This window comes from Malus domestica, chromosome 08 (genome assembly GCF_042453785.1).
Source record: "Malus domestica chromosome 08, GDT2T_hap1".
Taxonomy (NCBI): domain Eukaryota; kingdom Viridiplantae; phylum Streptophyta; class Magnoliopsida; order Rosales; family Rosaceae; genus Malus; species Malus domestica.
This window is the reverse complement of record NC_091668.1, coordinates 11,680,668-11,699,594: the sequence shown is the minus strand read 5'-3', so window position 1 is coordinate 11,699,594 and position 18,927 is coordinate 11,680,668. Positions and strand designations below refer to the sequence as shown.

Genomic DNA, 18,927 nt, shown 5'->3' with positions numbered 1-18,927 from the left:
TCACAAATTATTTTTAAAATAAAGACATGACAAATTAAAAGTTAATATAAAAAATCGCATATTTAGTTTAAGAAAAACTAATGAAAAGGACAAGCTTTGAGTTTTAATGATAAGGACAAAATAAAGGGTAAAATAAATAGTACCAGGATTGACTTTTTAGTGTAAAAATGTGGTTTTTCGTTAAAATGAACAGTACCGGATGCTTTTCGTTAAAGTTCCCTTTAGTTTATAGGATAAATTAAAAAATGTGTATGAATATATAAGATATTTTAAAATTTTCCTGAAAAGTAAAACAGAGAAAATGACCGTCACTGATTCCCACCACTTCCACGCGCCGCATTGCGCAAAAGGGCGGCAAGTCAAAAACGCTTGCATTTGGGCCCCAAGTGGGCCCTCACCCCCTCCCAAAGTCAGGTGTATATAAATCAAACCAGTGTCGACTCTTTTCTCCTTCATTCATTCATTCACTTCCACCGTTTCACCCGACCCGGGAGGCTCCGATACCCGAAAACCCGATTCCCACAATCCTTCATCCTCTGTAGACTTTTCATGGTGGGTGATCGTTCGTCTTCTCTCACTATGGCTCTCTCTCTCTAGATTCTAGGCCTTTATTTTTTCACACTATATATAGTCCCCGTCCTTTCTCCAATTTTTTGCTCAAAAACTAATCAAGCCCTCTCTGTCTGCAGCTCTGAGCTCCTCCGAGCTCCCCCGCTACTCCTCCACCATGGCCGGCGATAAGGCCATCAGCCTCGAAGAGATAAAAAACGAGTCCGTCGATCTGGTATATACATATATCTATATGCTCTCCTTTTCTCTGTTGAACTCTGCTGCATGTGTTTGGTTTCCGGGAAAAAATGACCAAAAAGGGTTTCCGAGAAAAATTACTCAAACAAAAAGTGATCTACTTGAAATATTAGAGATTTCTGTATCAGTATCGTCAGTTCATCTCACTCACTTTGAAGATTTTTTTTAATTATTTTTCTTTCGCGAAAAAAGTTAATTTACAATTAATTTGTTGCTTTTTCTTAATTTTTTCTCGGTGCTCTACTTTTATTTTATTATTTTCGCTAATTTTCTCACCTACCAAACGGTTGTTGATATTTTAAGCAGGAGATTTCGCTTCTTCGTTGCGATTCTTCAAAAATAAAATAAAAAAAATAAAAACTAATAAATCATCTTTTTTTTTTTCGTGGTTAATCGGCGGCGGGACTTTTCCCTTTTTTTGAGTCTGTCATTTCGGCGATCATCATAGAGAGCCGACACATGAAAACCTTTTTCAGGCCATCCGAATCGTTGGGGCCGTTTGTCCTCGCCTTCTGATGGGCTCAGATCCCAGAACGAACGGCCCAGATGCTTCCCTACCATCGCTTCTGCTTCAGGCACTTTTTATTTAAAAAAAAAGATTGCAGTTTTGTTTTTGTTTTCGGAAAATGTTTTTAAAAAATTTGTATGGTCTGTGCCTTTCCGAAATCACATGAAATCAGCGGCTTGACAAACGCAACGCTGCTTTACCAGAGAACATGGCTGACAACCGAATATTAGTTTACCCTCACGCGCCCAATTGGACGCGTGGTCGTCACGCACCCTGTTATTGGGCGATTCTTAAGTGGTTTTATATAAAAGAAAAGAATATCTTTTTTATTTGGAAATTAATTTATTGATTGAATTATTCTATCTGACGACCTGTGTTGATGATTTTATTTATTTTATTGTATACGGTTGTATTTTATTAGCTTTCTTGTTTTGGGATTTGGGCGTTTTAAGTTCCTTCCTTGTACTACATATATGCTTGGATCTTTCATTTATATATTTCTTTAATTTTTTTATATTTGGTCAAACATTAAATTTCTATTGAATACCTAAATTGTTTAGTAAATGATAATCTCACCTTATTTTTCTCCTGATAGAAAAAAAAAATCTACATGATTAAGTATAGGGATAATATTTAAATGTCCACTTTATGTATTCATTTTCTGATTTGGCTCAATAAAAAATGTTATTGTATTACTTACTTTTTAAATCCAAAAAAATTAAATAACATGTATTATCCTTAAATATAGGCGCGTATAGACTAAATAAAGTGTGTTGTTGATATTTATGATTGTCACTTATCCCATGGTCTTGTTTGGTTTAAAGCTAGATAAGGTCAAAAGTGTGTTGGTAAGCAGTTGAAATATCATTTTTAAGTATTTAATTATTTTAATTCCCTATGTCTTGAAGTCAATAAGGGAGACTGAAATGTTTGACTTTTCATCCATGAAATCAATTGTCTTCTGTTAACACATGTAATTCGTGATTCTATTGATCGTTAATCTGTGAACCCTAGCTGTTGGAGGATTTTGGTTTTCCGAAGAAAAATCGTAAAATATCATGAACTGTTTGTTTGCTAATTACAAATAAACTATGGTGCAGTGGTGAATTGTTTCAATAAGTTTTTAGTTTGAAATAATTGTATGCGTGTAGCACCGAACTTAATCATGACAAATGCGATTTAAATATCACGTCGGGTTGGCTTTTACAAGATGTCAAACAGCATCTATCGGTGCTGCATACAAACGATTCGGAATAATATTGAAACGGAAATGTTTGTATTATAGGAATCACCTTGAAAGTTTCGTGTAAAGAAAATAGGTATTGTTTGAATTTCGTATTGCAGAAAACAGTTGGTTGCATGCAGTTACCCCTAAGAAGTGAAACTGTTCGTTCATGTGTATTTGTTCATTTTTGTTCACAGGAACGGATTCCGGTAGAGGAAGTCTTTGAGCAGCTGAAATGTACAAAAGAAGGTCTGACTGGAGAAGAAGGAGCCAGCAGGCTTCAAGTCTTTGGACCAAACAAACTAGAAGAGAAAAAGGTTTGTTATAATTTCGGACTTATTGAAATCTTTTGTTCCTCCTCAGATGTTTTTTTTTTGGTGTGACGTGATGATGATTTCGTCTTCTGTAAACAGGAGAGCAAACTGCTCAAGTTCTTGGGATTTATGTGGAATCCTTTGTCATGGGTCATGGAAGCTGCTGCTCTGATGGCTATTGCCTTGGCAAATGGTGGTGGAAAGCCTCCTGATTGGCAGGACTTTGTTGGCATTGTTGTTCTTCTGGTCATTAACTCTACTATCAGTTTCATCGAAGAAAACAATGCTGGTAATGCTGCTGCAGCCCTTATGGCCGGTCTAGCTCCCAAGACTAAGGTGAAGAAATAAAATTGTTGAACAATGCTTATACTGGTGCTGCAAATATTCTCTTGAATATTTCTTGATTTTTTATGGTTACCTGATGTAGGTTCTTAGAGATGGTCGATGGAGTGAGCAAGATGCTTCAATTTTGGTGCCTGGAGACATAATCAGTATCAAATTGGGAGATATTGTTCCTGCTGATGCCCGCCTTCTCGAGGGTGATCCTTTGAAAATTGATCAATCTGCCCTTACTGGGGAGTCCCTTCCTGTTACTAAGAATCCTTCGGATGAAGTGTTTTCTGGCTCAACATGTAAACAGGGTGAAATTGAAGCAGTTGTTATCGCTACTGGTGTGCACACCTTCTTTGGCAAGGCTGCACATCTGGTGGACAACACCAATCAAGTTGGGCACTTCCAGAAAGTTCTCACTGCCATCGGGAACTTCTGCATTTGTTCAATTGCTGTGGGGATACTAATTGAGATAATAGTAATGTACCCAATACAGAAGCGCAAGTACAGGCAAGGGATTGATAATTTGCTGGTTCTCTTGATTGGAGGAATCCCAATTGCCATGCCAACTGTTTTATCAGTCACCATGGCTATTGGCTCCCACAGGCTTTCACAGCAAGGAGCTATCACCAAGAGAATGACTGCCATTGAGGAAATGGCTGGCATGGACGTCCTCTGCAGTGATAAGACTGGGACTTTGACCCTGAACAAGCTCTCAGTTGATAGAAATCTGATAGAAGTGTTTGCCAAGGGTGTGGAGAAAGAGCATGTTATGCTTCTTGCAGCAAGGGCTTCTAGGACTGAAAATCAGGATGCTATTGATGCTGCAATTGTAGGAATGCTTGCTGATCCTAAGGAGGTAATTGGTCCCTTGCTTTTCTTTTCTTTATCATTGCTTTGTGGTCCAAGCTTTTATAATTCTAATTCTCTGTGTCGTATAATAATTTGGGCAGGCACGAGCTGGTATAAGAGAAGTCCATTTCCTACCTTTCAACCCCGTAGACAAGAGGACTGCTCTTACCTACATCGATTCTGATGGAAATTGGCATCGCGCTAGTAAAGGTGCCCCTGAGCAGGTAATCTAGTCTGAAGTCAATTCTAGCCATTGATTTGGGGAAGAAATATCCCTCTCTGGACATAACAAATGCATATATTTCTTATCCTCAGATATTAACCCTATGCAACTGCAAGGAAGATTTCAAGAAAAAGGTGCATGGGGTGATTGATAAGTTTGCTGAACGTGGACTTCGTTCTCTGGGTGTTGCAAGACAGGTTTGAAAGAAAAACCTTTATCATATGCTTATTGCAGTGTCAACTGAATTTCTGATATTTCTGTCATTGATTTATCTCCAGCAAGTACCAGAGAAAACAAAAGAGAGTCCTGGGACACCATGGCAGTTCGTTGGTTTATTGCCGTTATTTGATCCTCCCAGGCATGACAGTGCAGAAACAATTCGCAGGGCTCTCAATCTCGGTGTGAATGTGAAGATGATTACAGGTAAGCTTCATTTCCCCTTAAAAATTGTGTATTACACCATGGCTACATATAGTCCCTCCTATTTTTCTCCTGCTTGGGGAATTTCGATGCTTTACTCATTCAGTATAATTTGTGTTCCTATTGTGTAGGGGATCAGCTTGCCATTGGCAAGGAAACTGGAAGGAGGCTTGGCATGGGAACAAACATGTACCCATCTTCCGCATTGCTTGGCCAAGACAAGGATGCGGCCATAGCTTCCCTCCCTGTGGACGAGTTGATTGAGAAGGCTGATGGATTTGCTGGAGTATTTCCTGGTGGGTTCTACCAGAGTTTCTTTGTTCCTTTTGCTTTCTAATTAAACATACAATCTCTTTAATGAGAAGTCATAAACCTCACATTTCTTGGTAGTAGTTTGCATTTCCTAATCCATTGTTATTGGTTTAAATTCAGTCTAGACTCATGATTGCTCATAGCATGAAAGTTATTGGGCATGTTGCTCTGCCTACTTGTTTGGCGACACTTTCACAATTGTCCATTTTTTATTTTGATTTTTTTGTTTCATTATTAATTAAATGTGCACGGTTTATGAATGCTGATAACTTGATATTGAGTCATTGACCATTGATCTAACACGTCTTTTTAATATTATAGAACACAAATATGAAATTGTAAAGAGGCTGCAAGAGAGGAAGCACATCTGTGGAATGACTGGAGATGGTGTCAATGACGCTCCTGCTTTGAAAAAAGCAGATATTGGTATTGCCGTAGCTGATGCTACTGATGCTGCAAGAGGTGCTTCAGATATTGTTCTCACTGAACCAGGGCTAAGTGTGATCATAAGTGCAGTACTGACAAGCAGAGCCATATTCCAGAGGATGAAGAACTATACTGTAAGTTACATTTATGTTCATTGAGTGGAGCTGTAGATGGTCCATAGATGTTTTGTTAATCTTCTCAGGCCATTCTAATTCTTTTTTTCTATTTGCAGATCTATGCTGTTTCAATTACCATACGTATAGTGGTAAGTGAAGCAATGATCGGTATTTAGATTTTAGAGTTTTCCTATTTTTGGTTGTGGTTTGTTCTCATGTTGCTAAGTTATGTGCAGTTTGGATTTATGTTAATTGCTTTGATATGGAAGTTTGACTTTGCACCCTTCATGGTATTGATCATCGCCATCCTAAATGACGGTAAGATTATCCGCCTATCTGTTTGTATCAGTTACCATTAGAACACCATAGTTTTAAATGAGTCTGACTTTGTTTTTACGAATCTGCTAGGAACTATCATGACAATCTCAAAGGATCGAGTGAAGCCATCTCCACAACCAGACAGCTGGAAACTGAAGGAGATCTTTGCTACTGGCATTGTCCTTGGAGGTTACTTGGCACTAATGACAGTAGTGTTCTTCTGGCTTATGAATGATACCGACTTCTTCTCGGTAGGAATATATAGTTCTTCGTTTTCCATTAATATATAAGCTATTTAGGTCACAGTTATTTTGGCAAGTATGTTCATTCTTCTGATTTTATTTAGTTATTCTCATAATGCAGGAAAAGTTTCATGTGAGATCTTTGAGGGATAGGCCTGAGCAAATGATGGCGGCGTTGTACTTGCAAGTGAGTATTGTGAGCCAAGCCCTTATTTTCGTCACAAGGTCACGTAGCTGGTCTTTTGTTGAACGCCCTGGACTTCTCTTACTTGGAGCTTTCATGATTGCTCAACTGGTAAGCATTTTTGCCAACTGAGTACCATTATAATTTTACCTAATTGCTCTACTGGATGTGTTGAAGTTTTATAATTTGTAGTAATTTCCAATAATGTTAAGGCTATTAATCTAAAAAATTTGTACATTTTCAGAGTAAGAATTATACTCTGTTAGCAGGCTTAAAAACCTGTTTGATATTTCAATTGGTTGCTCTGGTATCCGTATGACAAAATAGAAAATGGCAGGTTGCGACTCTCATAGCAGTCTATGCAAACTGGGGTTTTGCACGGATAAAGGGAGCTGGCTGGGGGTGGGCTGGTGTCATCTGGCTTTACAGTATAGTAACATATGTCCCTCTTGACTTTCTTAAATTCGCAATCCGATACATTCAAAGTGGAAAAGCGTGGAATAATCTTTTGGAGAACAAGGTATGTTGCATTCCGCTACATTGTAAGCACTACTCGACATTATATGTTAGATGCATGTTTCTTGCCACAATTTTCCTTATTGTGTCTTCCCACCAGACTGCCTTCACTACAAAGAAAGATTATGGAAAAGAGGAGAGAGAAGCACAGTGGGCTGCAGCTCAGAGGACCCTTCACGGTCTTCAGCCACCTGAAACAAGCAACCTTTTCAATGAGAGGAACAGTTACAGGGAGCTTTCTGAGATTGCAGAACAAGCCAAGCGGAGGGCTGAGGTTGCAAGGTAAGGACCAATTGCACTCATACATAGATAAAGAAACATGCTTGTCTCAATAATGATGTCTGCCGGTTCTGTTTCTGTTTCCGGGAAAATGCTTCATCTTGCATTGTTTTCCTTTGCTGGTTGGACTTGTTCCACGTGAGAATTGAGTTCTAAAAGAGCCTTTCGTTTTGGTTGCAGGCTTCGTGAGTTGACTACTCTGAAGGGCCATGTTGAATCTGTTGTGAAGCTCAAAGGGCTAGACATCGATACAATTCAACAACATTATACAGTTTGATGAGCTTTTCAAAAGGGAAACACAGAGACAGGCTTGAGCTTGTACCTTGAAGAGCGAGTAGCAAAAGTTAATGACGATGATGATGAAGCGCTTCGCAATAACCTTGTGTCTTTAGAGTAGGTTGCAACTAGTTTACCTTTGATGTTAAATTTGGTCGGAGGATTATCCTCATTTGTAGCCAAATAACATGAAGTTTACAGTTTGGTTGTTTTTACTCAAATATTATTAATGTACAGCAATAGAATCATGCCTAATCTCCTTCCCAATCTTAACCCCAACTTATCCAAGCTTAGTCATTTCCGTGACGCTCTAGACACGAAAATATGTACTAAAAATATTTACCTTGATTTCTGGGTGTGTGGTATATATTAATTTGTTTGAATATAGGGCAGCCCACATGGTTCAATTCTTATTATTGTTCAATCTTAAACAAAAAAGCAACCTTTCTCATATTTCCTACCCTAGAAAGGTTTTAAAATATTGTAACAACTTCAAAAGAGAGTGGAGATGACAAAACAAATAGAGGCAACTGTTTAATATGCGTAGAAATATGATTCTTTGTATTAATTTATATAAATCACTATACTATATGCAATAATCACAGAGATGATTCTATCGTACTCCAGCTTGGTAGTTTTCACAATATCAATTCCTATTTAGATAGGAATCCTACACAAGTTACAATTAGAAATTACATTTCTATAATATATGCAATAATCATAGAAATGATTCCGGAGTAATTGACTCTAGTTAAACAATATGTACAACGAAGCAATTTGCCTCTTATTCAGACTTTAATGTCTGATTTTTCGTGCTGATATCAATTTTGTCACATGGTCTATCTTTCCAGTTGATCAACACAAATTTCTCACTTAGGTTTTAGATTTCAGTCACCAAACATTCTGAGAGTTCATTCATAAAACTTAAGCTTGTAGAATCTCTTGATACCCTAAAAGAAGCAATCATGTCTAAGATTAGGTCAAAAATTGAAAAAGAAAAAAATTATGAAAATAGGAGTCAAGCAAAGCTAAAGGGCAACTTTCATCCTAAAAAGTAACAAATTGAATGACGACCTCTAATGAAATTTTAATATTTATGTCCAAATAAGAAATTTTTCTGTATAACAATAATTATCGCCATAGTTTAGAGGTGGGACCGATATAAGCTGAGTATATATATCCGGGCCCATGCATCATAAGCTAATCCCCCAATTTAATTTTGAGACCCTCAAAACGACATGTCGTATTAAAACGACAACCAGTGAGTCAGTTTCCTTCAGTCAGAAGTACACAGCCTAGAAAGCGAGGGAAACAATGGCAGCGGAGTCGTATAGGTGGCTACTGCAGCTGCACAAGGAAGTGCCAAAAGCCTCCCGGTTCAACACCGAAGGGTTGGACTTCACCGTTAATATCTGCACTATTCGATGGGCGGAGCTACAGTTCGGCTCACTCAAGTTTTCCCTCATACAATCCCCCAAGTAAACTATGTCTCTCTCCTTTCTCTGAGACTGGGTGCTCGATGCACACCAGATGTTAGATGATTTGTCTAAACCAGATTTTTACACACGACAAATTATACTGCTTGTTCTTGTTTTTCGTAAGTTGAAAGCGTAAAACTTCGAATTTCTTGGGTTTTTTCGATTTTATGATTCCTTGTAGTTTTTGGTAATGTGGTTTTATTTTAGTAGTAGTTGGATTTAAGCTTTGTGTTTTGAATGAAATTGGGATCTGCTAATCATTAAAGTTTGACAGGGATCATGCAATGCAGAATGGAAACTCTTCACTTTTGTTCTTCACGGTGCCAGACATTAATCAAACAGAGAAATGAAATCGGCTGGATCGAGACAGCATGATACATACAATGACAATGAGCAAGGTTATATATTCGAATAGACAAATTGACAAAATCAAAGTTGCTCTTGTTTTAACCTAGTAATCATGTACCTAGTACCTACTCCATCGCAAAACAACAAGGGCTATACCAGCTCCCCCTTTGTTGTTGCATTATAAAATCACGCTGCGGATGTGAGCAATCTTGGGCCAATCTTCCCCCGTCTCTCTCCGGAATCGTTCTTCTAGCAGCGGACAACTCATGATATGCAGTTCAGAAAGAGACGTGGGAAGCCATTCTCCTGGCAAGCACCTGATATTAGGGCACTCCCAAACAGTCAAGCTTTTCAGAGATTTTGGCGCTTCTTCAAGAAAGCACTGGAGCTCAGGGCATTCTACTATTGTGAGGTCTTCAAGAGAGGTGAGTTGTCTCAACACCTTGCCTTGGATGGTTGTAAGATTCGGATGTTTGTGGATGGCGAGATGAGTGAGAGCGGCGGGCAGGAGCCCCTCTTCCGGAAACGAACATCCCATTTCTTCTCCACCTTCTTCAGTGAAAACGATATCCAACTTTCTAAGAGAGTTGAGTCTTGTTAAACCCCACAGTGAGCGGTTTGCAGCGAGTTTTCTACAACACTCAAAAGAAAGGTCTTGTAAATTTGAGGGCAACCCTCCTTGAGGAAATGATTCCACTTCTGAAGAGACGGTAGAAGGGTATGCATTTGTTCTGGCAGCGACCTCAATTTCTTGCATTCATAGATACGCAGCTCCTCCAATTTGGGCGCATCCATCCCTCCATCTGGAAAACATACACAATTTGGGCATTCTCTTATTTTTAAGTCAGTGAGGGAAAGGAATTGAGGGCATTCAGATTCCACATGTGGAAGTGAACCACTGAAGGACTCCAGACCACACAATTTTACCCTTTCAAGACTTTGCAGCTTCTCCAACGGTAATATCTCAGTCAGCTTGGGACAATTTTTCAGTCCAAGCTCACGAAGATTAGGAAACATTATTGTGGTGTTGCCTCTGTAAGACCCTTAATCATAATCACCAAGACCAAAACATGAACTACAACTTAGAGAGAAATATTCAATTTATGTATATGAGAAAACACAGCAAGAAGAACATACCTGCACTTGTAGCAGAACCCGAAGCCATAGCAGCAAGCTTTCAGTGTACCTTCTCTTCTCTCGCAGGTTATCAAGAGCTCGACTTATAAATAGGATTAAGTCCAAAATAATGAGCATTTCCCTGTGAGAAGAGAGGCCACTATATATATACATATAATCTTTACCATAACTGATTAGGATTCCCTATCAAAATCCATATAGGAAACAAATTCTTGTTTCCTTGTTCTGATCTTCATGCTGTACAGAATCCCTCTACAAAAGGGATTAGCATTCCTTTTATTAACAAGACTTTTCTATCTTATTGAACACCTATAGCCGGTCCTAAAACTCCTCTATCTCATACTCACATTCTTACATTCTCCCACTTGAGTATGAGAACAGTTTTAAGTACTCGGCCAAGTCAATTATGTTCAGATAGAAGTGATCACTAAGCTTGTTAATAAAATTTCAATCACAACCAGCTATCATACATCTCAAAATGCAGAACGCTTGTAACTGTATTACCACAATAAAGCAAACAGTTTTTCAAGAGTCACAGACATTCAATTTGTATGCTCAACGTTGTGAACTGGATCAATATCAGCAAAATAATTTGCTCCCACTATTTTAAACCATTGTCAGCAAGATGAAAAACAAATCTTTGCTTCAAAACAATGCATGAATCAACAATTCATCACTAAATGCTTTAAACAGATAAACCATTATAAAAGCAACAAATGAATTATATCAAACTTTATTTTGGTCGAAGCAATAGATCATCATAACTGATCTCAATTCGATAAAATAAACAAAACAAAACTAACAAACCTAATACTATCAATATCCAGCCATAAGCTTTTAAAATTTGGAATTTGAAACCTGTCTATATTACCGCACCAGCTCTCTGAACTTCACAGCGGCAAATAAACAGTCATAATAAGACTAACAAATCACTCCCACTGATCAAATGATTCAAGTATTCCCATCCGAGAGACATGCGTTTTAAATACTCCAATCGGCAATGCCTTAGTCAAAGGATCCGCAATCATTGCATTTGTGCTTAAGTGCTCCACCTGAATTGCTCCTTCTCTAACCTTTTCTCAGACCTTGAGGAATTTTACATCCATCAGTCTTGAAGCTGAAGTTCTCTTATTGTTCTTGCTAAAAAATACTGCAGAATTGTTATCACAATACATTATGATAGGCCTTTGCACAGAATTTACAATTTTCAAATCTGTCACAAAGTTTTTCAACCATACAACTTGTTTCATTCCTTCAAAACAAGCTATAAATTCTGCCTCCATTGTCGATGTTGCGATGATAGTCTGTTTTGCACTTTTCCAAGAGACTGCACCACCACTTAGCATAAAGATATAACCTCCAGTATATTTTCTATCATCTACATCACCGGCTAAATCAGAATCAGTGTAGCCAACTAACTCCAATAGCTCATTCCTGCCATAAACCAACATATAGTTCTTGGTTCTTTGCAAGTACCTCAAAACTTTCTTTGCTGCTACCCAATGTGTCTCTCCTGGATTTGCTTGAAACCTGCCCAACATTCCAACTATAAAAACAATGTCCGGTCTAGTGCAGATAGTTGTATACATCAAACTTCCCACCAATGAAGCATAAGGCTTATTTTTCATTTTATCTATCTCCATAGGCATCTTGGGACATTGAGCCTTTGAGAATCTGTCTCCCTTGTTTACTGGCACTTCACCATTACTGCAGCTTGACATATTGAACCTCATGAGTACCCTTTCTATGTATCCCTTTTGTGATAAACCGAGTAAATTTCTTGATCTATCTCGAACAATTTCAATACCAAGTACATAGTGTGCTTCACCAAGGTCCTTCATTTCAAAATTCTTACTGAGCATGGTCTTAGTGTCTTTGAGCAGCTTCATGTTAGAACTGGCAAGGAGGATGTCATCGACATACAACACTAAAAATATAAAATTAGTGCCTGAAAACTTAACATAGATGCAATCATCTAATTTGTTTTCCACAAAACCTTGTCTCGTAACTACTTGATCAAACTTTAAGAACCATTGTCTTGATGCCTGTTTAAGCCCGTAGATTGACTTGTTAAGTTTACAAACCATGTCTTCTTTCCCCTTTTCAACAAATCCAGGAGGCTGCTTCATATAAATGTCTTCGGCCAGTTCACCATTAAGAAAGGTAGTTTTAACATCCATTTGATGCAGTTCCAGATTGTAATGAGCAACAAGTGCCATTATGACCCTCATAGAATCTTTGGAAGAGACGGGAGAAAAGGTGTCATTGTAATCCACCCCTTCCCTCTGAGTGAATCCTTTGGCAACTAGCCTTGCCTTGTACCTTTCAATATTGCCGTGAGCATCTCTTTTGGTCTTATAAACCCATTTACACCCAATAGCCTTGAATTGAGGATTGGAATCCACTAATGTCCATACTTTGTTTTTGGACATCGACTCCAATTCCTCCTTCATTGCACTGTGCCATAAGGATTGTTGAGAACTATTCATGGCCTGAGAATAAGTGAGAGGGTCATCCACATCACCAAAATCAAACTCATGCTCCTGCAAATAAACATAGTCATTTGACATTGTGGTTTTTCTGATTCTTGAAAATTGTCTCAATGGTAATGTCGGATCATGGAGAACTTCAGTGCTCGGATTCATTGGTGCATCATTAGTTGGAGTTGGATCCCCTTGTTGCTGTGGTTGGGACCCAAGATCAATTTTCATTCTGTCAATATTTTCTGGACAGTCTAATTGTTCTTCCTCCAATTCAATCATGGAAGCGGGAGTGATCAACATTTCTTTGTAAGAATTACTGTAAAAGGACTTCTCATTTTGATCAATCTCTTCAAAAATGAACCTGCCCTGCGATAAGTCTGTAATATCTTGATCTTCAAAGAACCTAGCATTGTGAGTTTCATGAATCCTGGTGTGAGCTTGAGGACAATAAAACTTGAAGCCTTTAGATTTCTCTGAGTAGCCAATGAAGTAGCATGATTCTGTCCTTGAGTCCAATTTCTTCTCATTTGGATTGTAAATTCTAGCCTCAGCTTTACATCCCCAAACATGGAAATGACTAAAACTGGGCTTCCTGCCATTCCAGATTTCAAAAGGTGTTGATGAAACCGCTTTGCTCGGAACTCTGTTCAGTATATAAGTGGCTGTCTTCAATGCTTCACCCCATAGGAATCCTGGTAACTTTGATCTTGTCATCATGCTTCGTACCATTCCAATTAGAGTTCGATTCCTCCTTTCTGAAACTCCGTTTTGCTGTGGTGTTCCTGGTGTAGTGTATTGAGCAACAATGCCTTGTTGTTCAAGATAAAGCGCAAACGGACCCTTGTGTTGTCCAGTCTCACTGTACCTGCCAAAATACTCTCCTCCTCTATCCGATCTAACAATCTTAATGGTCTTGCCTAATTGTTTTTCTACCTCAGTTTTATAAATTTTGAAATAATCAAGGACCGATGATTTCTCACTAATTAAATAAGTGTAACAAAACCTTGAGAAATCATCAATAAAGTTGACAAAATAAGAATTACCGCAAATAGTTTTGGTTGGAAAAGGGCCGCAGATGTCAGTGTGTATGATCTCTAGCAAATTCTGGCTCCTTTTGGCATCTAACTTTCTAGAATTAGTCATCTTCCCTTTTGCACAATCAACACACTCAATTGCAGTAGCAAGATTTAATTCAGGGATCAACTGAGCTTTGGACAGTTTTAAAACTCTTTCTTTGGATATGTGACCTAACCTCTTGTGCCAAAGGAGGAAAGAATCATCACTGCAGTGCATCCTCTTAGTGCTTGTGTTTAAAACATGTTGATTTAGGGACTCCAAAGTACAATTCAGACACCACAGATTGTCACTCAAATATGCAGTTCCCAAAACACAATCTAGGTGGTTCTTCTAAAAAAATTTTAAACTTTCATCATCACCTAGAAAGGCAAAACCGTCTTTGACAATTATTGAAGCAGAGATCAGATTTCTCCTCATTTTAGGCACATAAAGTACATCCTTTAGTTTTAGTATAAAACCAGAAGACAATTTTAAACACACCATACCTATAGCTTCTACCGCAACTTTAGTACCTTCTCCCACAAAGACATTATAATTTTTAAAACCAGTTTGTTTTGATTTCACAAAACCCTCCAAAGAATTTGAAATGTGAACTGAGCAACCGGTATCAAACCACCAAGAATTCACAGGGATTTCAATCAAATTAGACTCAACACAGACATTGACATTTTCTACACCCTTACTTTTAAGATAGTCCTGAAAAACTTGACAATCTTTTCTTAAGTGTCCTTTAGTTTTGCAGAAAAAACATCTGAGTTTGGTAATATTTTTAGTTTTGACCATAAGATTGCTAGATCCCTTAATAGAGTCCTTTACTTTGGCAGATGCAGTAGACTTAAAAGAGGTTACCTTGGTATTATTGTTCTTACCAGAGTGTCCAGAGAATGACTTGAATGATTTCTTCCCCTTGTCTGGTTGCACAAAATTCACCGTTTCAGTTTCTTTCCCTCTTTCTTGCTTCTGTCTAGCCTCTTCTTGAACGCACTGTTCTATTAGCTCATCAACATCCCAGTTCTTGTCTTGAGTGTTGTAAGACACCTTTAACTGACTATATTTGTTTGGAAGAGCTTGAAGGATCATGAAAACTAACTGTTTTTCACCAATATTAACATCTAAAGAATTTAATTTCTCAGCTGCATCAGTCATTTTCAAGATATGGTCTCTGATTGACCCTATGCCTTCAATCTTGTATGTGGTCAGCATTGCCATATAGTGACTGATTTCTGCCTTCTGAGATTCTTTGAACTTTCTTTCAATTGCTTGTAAATACTCAATAGCTAGTTCATGCTTCTTGATTCCACCGCGAACAGTATCAGTCATGGCACTTTCAAGTATAGAAAGTGCCACTTTGTTCGCTCTGACCCATCTCTCTGCATCAGCTTTCTCAGCCCTTGTACTTTGATCAGTTAGAATCGGCTTGGGAGTTTCAAGGGCTATGTCAAAGTCATTGAGTGTCAATAAGAGCCCAATCTCACGTCTCCACTTCTTGTAGTTGCTTCCCCCTGTGAGAACAGGAATGTTTGCCAAGTTCATAGTCCGGAACGATATTGCAGATGTTGAACCTGCAATGAAATCACAATTTGAACTTATTAGTTCCTGATTTCATCTCAACATCACTTTGCACATCATGACTATAATCACAAACCCATATATATAGTCTTAATCAACAATCTATTGATAAGCATACATAGAGTGGAATGATTAAGCAAGAACTTGAAAAACGATCCGCTGATTTCTGCCATATATCCTTAGACACCAAATGGTTTAATGGTGTCTCATACATATAAAAAGCATTTTGAAAGTGATCAAAGAATGCACCGAATGGTTAATTAAGGTCTGCACTTGTATTTTATTAACAAGACTTTTCTATCTTATTGAACACCTATAGCCGGTCCTAAAACTCCTCTATCTCATACTCACATTCTTACAGCCTCTGCTTCCATCGTAATAGGACCACTTTTCCCACTCCAACATACCTTCCAAGAACAATTTTTGTAGAGATCTAAATGGAATAATCCCACAAGTATCGTTACCGTAAAACTCGCTACCAATCTCAACCACGTTATTCATCCTTCGAACACGAAGCCCTTTGAGGGAGGGTAGTTGCCCAAGTGGTGGCAATAAGCAGCAATGTTGGCAACCTCGGAGTTCAATACAAGATAGTTTAGAGAAATATGGATCTCCTAACCAACCTGGAAATCTTAAACCCCCGTAAGATATAATCTCAAGTTGTTTGAGGTTTGTATGAGGTTGGAGCTTGTTGAGCACTTCTCTGTCATTTTCTGGATCATGATCATCATCGCCTCTTCCATCTTCCGAAATATATACTCCCAATTTCTTTTCGTGAGCATGTCGAACTCTTCCCCATTTCAAAACAAGTTTATCCAGGTACTCCTTGTTGCTCGTGATACCTGCCTCCAAAGCATTCCCCTCATGGTCAATGTTGTCAACTCCTGAGATTGTAAGTTTTTGGCGCAAATGCTGAAGTTCTTTTAACTCTCCAATCCTTTGAGCTGTTTGTTTGTCCAACACAAAATGGCTTAATGTTTGGAGATTTTTCAAATTACACATCCCTGCAGGCATCTTTTTGATCATTGGGTAACTGAAATTGAGATGGCGCAAGTTGATTAGCCTTCCAAAATTGGATGGTAGTTGAATCAAACTATCACAACCAAACAATAACAAGGTCTGTAAATTGTATAAGGTGCACACCGTCTCAGGTAATTCTCTTATGCGAGTAAAAGACACGTCCAAATGCCTTAATTGTTTTAAGTTGCCAATTGAGCTAGGTAACTCATCAATATCCCAACCTGATAACTTGAGCACTCTTAAACATGGTAGATTTGGTAATAAATCAACAAGCGTGTAGTTCAATACCAACTTATTGCAGTCTCCATAGTTGGATTCAAGTTGTAGGAAGGTGTGCAAGTGCTTAGCCTCATCCAGCGCCTCAAATTTCTGAATGCCATGACCTCTAAATTTCATGAATGAAAAGTGACGAGTTTTGCATAAATTTTTGTTGGGCCGCTGATTTTCCTCCAATCTTAAACAAAATTCTCCAGCTACAAACTTTGCTAAATCTTTGACAAGGTCATGCATGGTGATACATGACTCACCCCACTTGTTACTTGAATGTTGAAAGAAAGACCTTGATAATAGAATATCAAAGTAATCACTTCCAACTTCTTCCGGATCCAATACGCCCTCCTCGTTCGATTGTATGAGGTCTTCGGCCATCCACCATAAAATCAGCTCTGATTTTTCAAATTCGTAACCTTTTGGAAATAACGAACAATGAGCAAAACAACGCTTGAGTTGTGGTGGAAGATAATGGTAGCTTAACCATAAAGCCGGCAAAATCTTATCGTTCGACAACTTCCATAAGTCACTCTTCAATATCTTTTCCCATTCCTTTGGATTTAAATTAGAGTGTAATAGACCCCCTAATAACTTCAAGATACGGATGGGCGGTAATAACACCGGCATCTGTGAAGGCATGCTTTGAAAATAACAACCAAGAATCATCCTCGGATAATGTGCTGAAAGAGTCCCGGTGATAGATGCAACGCGTCCGAGGCGTGTTGTGACAATGATCTTGCTTCCATGTACTCCGCAACTATTGAAGTGAGTCGTCAACTTATTCCAAAGCTCATAATCTTCACTCCAGACATCATCAAGAACGAAGAGGAACTTTTTTCCTGTCAAAACCTTCTCCAACCTTTCAGAAAGCAGATCCAGATCTGTGATCCCGCAAGTTTGATCTGTGATCCTCCCATATATTGTTTGCGCTATTTGAAGAATACGAAATTCTTCTCCGACACAAACCCATGCTTGGACATCAAAGTCATCCTTGACATCTTTGTACACAAGTTGAGCAAGGGTGGACTTCCCGATCCCTCCCATGCCCACGATGGGAAGCACTCCTATCTTAGGGCCAGCAGTATCATTCGAACGCAATGATTTAAGAATCGTTTCTCTGTCCTTTTCCCTTCCGAATACGCCAGACTCATCGACCCGAGAAGTAGTTTGACGAGTTGTGTCTTGTGGTCTATGTTGAATTCCTTCTTTCAGACCAAGAACGTCTTTTTCATTGAGAGTGAGGTCTAACACCCGCATAACCTTTGATATCTTCGGTTCAAGAGAGTTGTGAAATTCATCGGACGGAGAAGAAGACTTGAATACCGATCTCGTGATCCAGCTTGTGCTGCTGCTAGCTGCAGGAGAATGGTCATCGTCACCTTCCAGCTGGCGTCGAAGAGCTTCAGTGTTGATCTCGTCCAGCAACTCTCCTACACAGTAGATAGCATCTTTGAGATCGTCGAGCCACTTCCTCACGGTCGAGCTTGTCATCTGCTTCTCCTCGGCATCGTCAACCAGCTTGTTAGCAGCGAGCAACTTGATCCCCAACTCCTTCATGGGCAGCTCGTTGTTGTTTTTCTTCCCAGAGATGAAATCGAGGACGGGACGGGAAGCCATCCGGTCGAACAAAACAGAGAGGAAAGAAGAGAGAAAAGCTCCGCCCACCAACTCAGCCATGGTCACAACTGTGTCGTCGACGGATAGGAATCTCAAAGATGAAGAAAGTGTTTGGATTGTGGGGATGAGCTAGTTTTGCTTTGTTGCTAGTTCAGATCTCGGTCAACTTTTTTCCACGTGGGATGTTTCAATGAGTTCTATTTTCGATGCCAAATATGAAACATTTAAAGTTAGAAAAGGCTACGCGTCTTACGGAGTCTTCCACTAGGAGATCTTAAACTTTTACCTAATCACAGCCCTGGCAAACGGGTCGTGTCAGTCGTATTCGTGTCGTTTTCGTGTAACACCTATTATCTTAACGGGTCGTGTCGTGTCACACCTGTTATCTTAACGGGTCCTTAACAGGTCGGGTCACTTTACCCAACTGGTAAAGTGATCCGACCCGTTATGACCCATTAAGAAATTTTTTTTTTCTTAAATTTGCACATACCACACATTGTCACATAAATATTACTTCAAAATATTAAAACACATTTGTCGTTTAAGTACTACATCTACACTCGAAAATAAGAGCCTCATA

At 38.8% G+C, this 18,927-nt stretch overlaps 2 protein-coding genes and 1 long non-coding RNA gene across 4 annotated transcripts; 2 read left to right on the top strand and 1 right to left on the bottom strand.

The window, feature by feature from the left end:
- Window positions 1-425: 425 nt before the first annotated feature.
- Window positions 426-7,603, top strand: LOC103441340 (plasma membrane ATPase 4-like). 2 transcript variants are annotated; one of them, XM_070826454.1, is made up of 18 exons: window positions 426-552; window positions 690-784; window positions 2,738-2,857; window positions 2,954-3,190; window positions 3,282-4,043; window positions 4,138-4,260; window positions 4,352-4,456; window positions 4,538-4,682; window positions 4,811-4,975; window positions 5,313-5,551; window positions 5,650-5,682; window positions 5,770-5,851; window positions 5,942-6,102; window positions 6,215-6,388; window positions 6,615-6,797; window positions 6,894-7,075; window positions 7,253-7,349; window positions 7,400-7,603. In XM_070826454.1, exons 2-17 carry the CDS (start codon window positions 728-730, stop codon window positions 7,347-7,349), a joined length of 2,865 nt encoding a protein of 954 aa, XP_070682555.1. In that variant the 5' UTR covers window positions 426-552; window positions 690-727; the 3' UTR covers window positions 7,400-7,603. The 2 variants fall into 2 exon arrangements, with proteins under 2 accessions (XP_070682555.1, XP_008378243.3); XM_008380021.4 differs by having other exon boundaries at window positions 7,253-7,603.
- Window positions 7,604-8,811: 1,208 nt separating this feature from the next.
- Window positions 8,812-9,280, top strand: LOC139198188 (uncharacterized). The gene is made up of 2 exons (XR_011583457.1): window positions 8,812-8,945; window positions 9,101-9,280. It is a non-coding gene; the product is annotated as an uncharacterized lncRNA (long non-coding RNA).
- Window positions 9,281-9,522: 242 nt separating this feature from the next.
- Window positions 9,523-18,547, bottom strand: LOC139198185 (putative disease resistance RPP13-like protein 1). The gene is made up of 2 exons (XM_070826453.1): window positions 15,803-18,547; window positions 9,523-10,205 (listed from the first exon to the last, which is right to left on the bottom strand). Exons 1-2 carry the CDS (start codon window positions 18,405-18,407, stop codon window positions 9,772-9,774), a joined length of 3,039 nt encoding a protein of 1,012 aa, XP_070682554.1. The 5' UTR covers window positions 18,408-18,547; the 3' UTR covers window positions 9,523-9,771.
- Window positions 18,548-18,927: the final 380 nt, after the last annotated feature.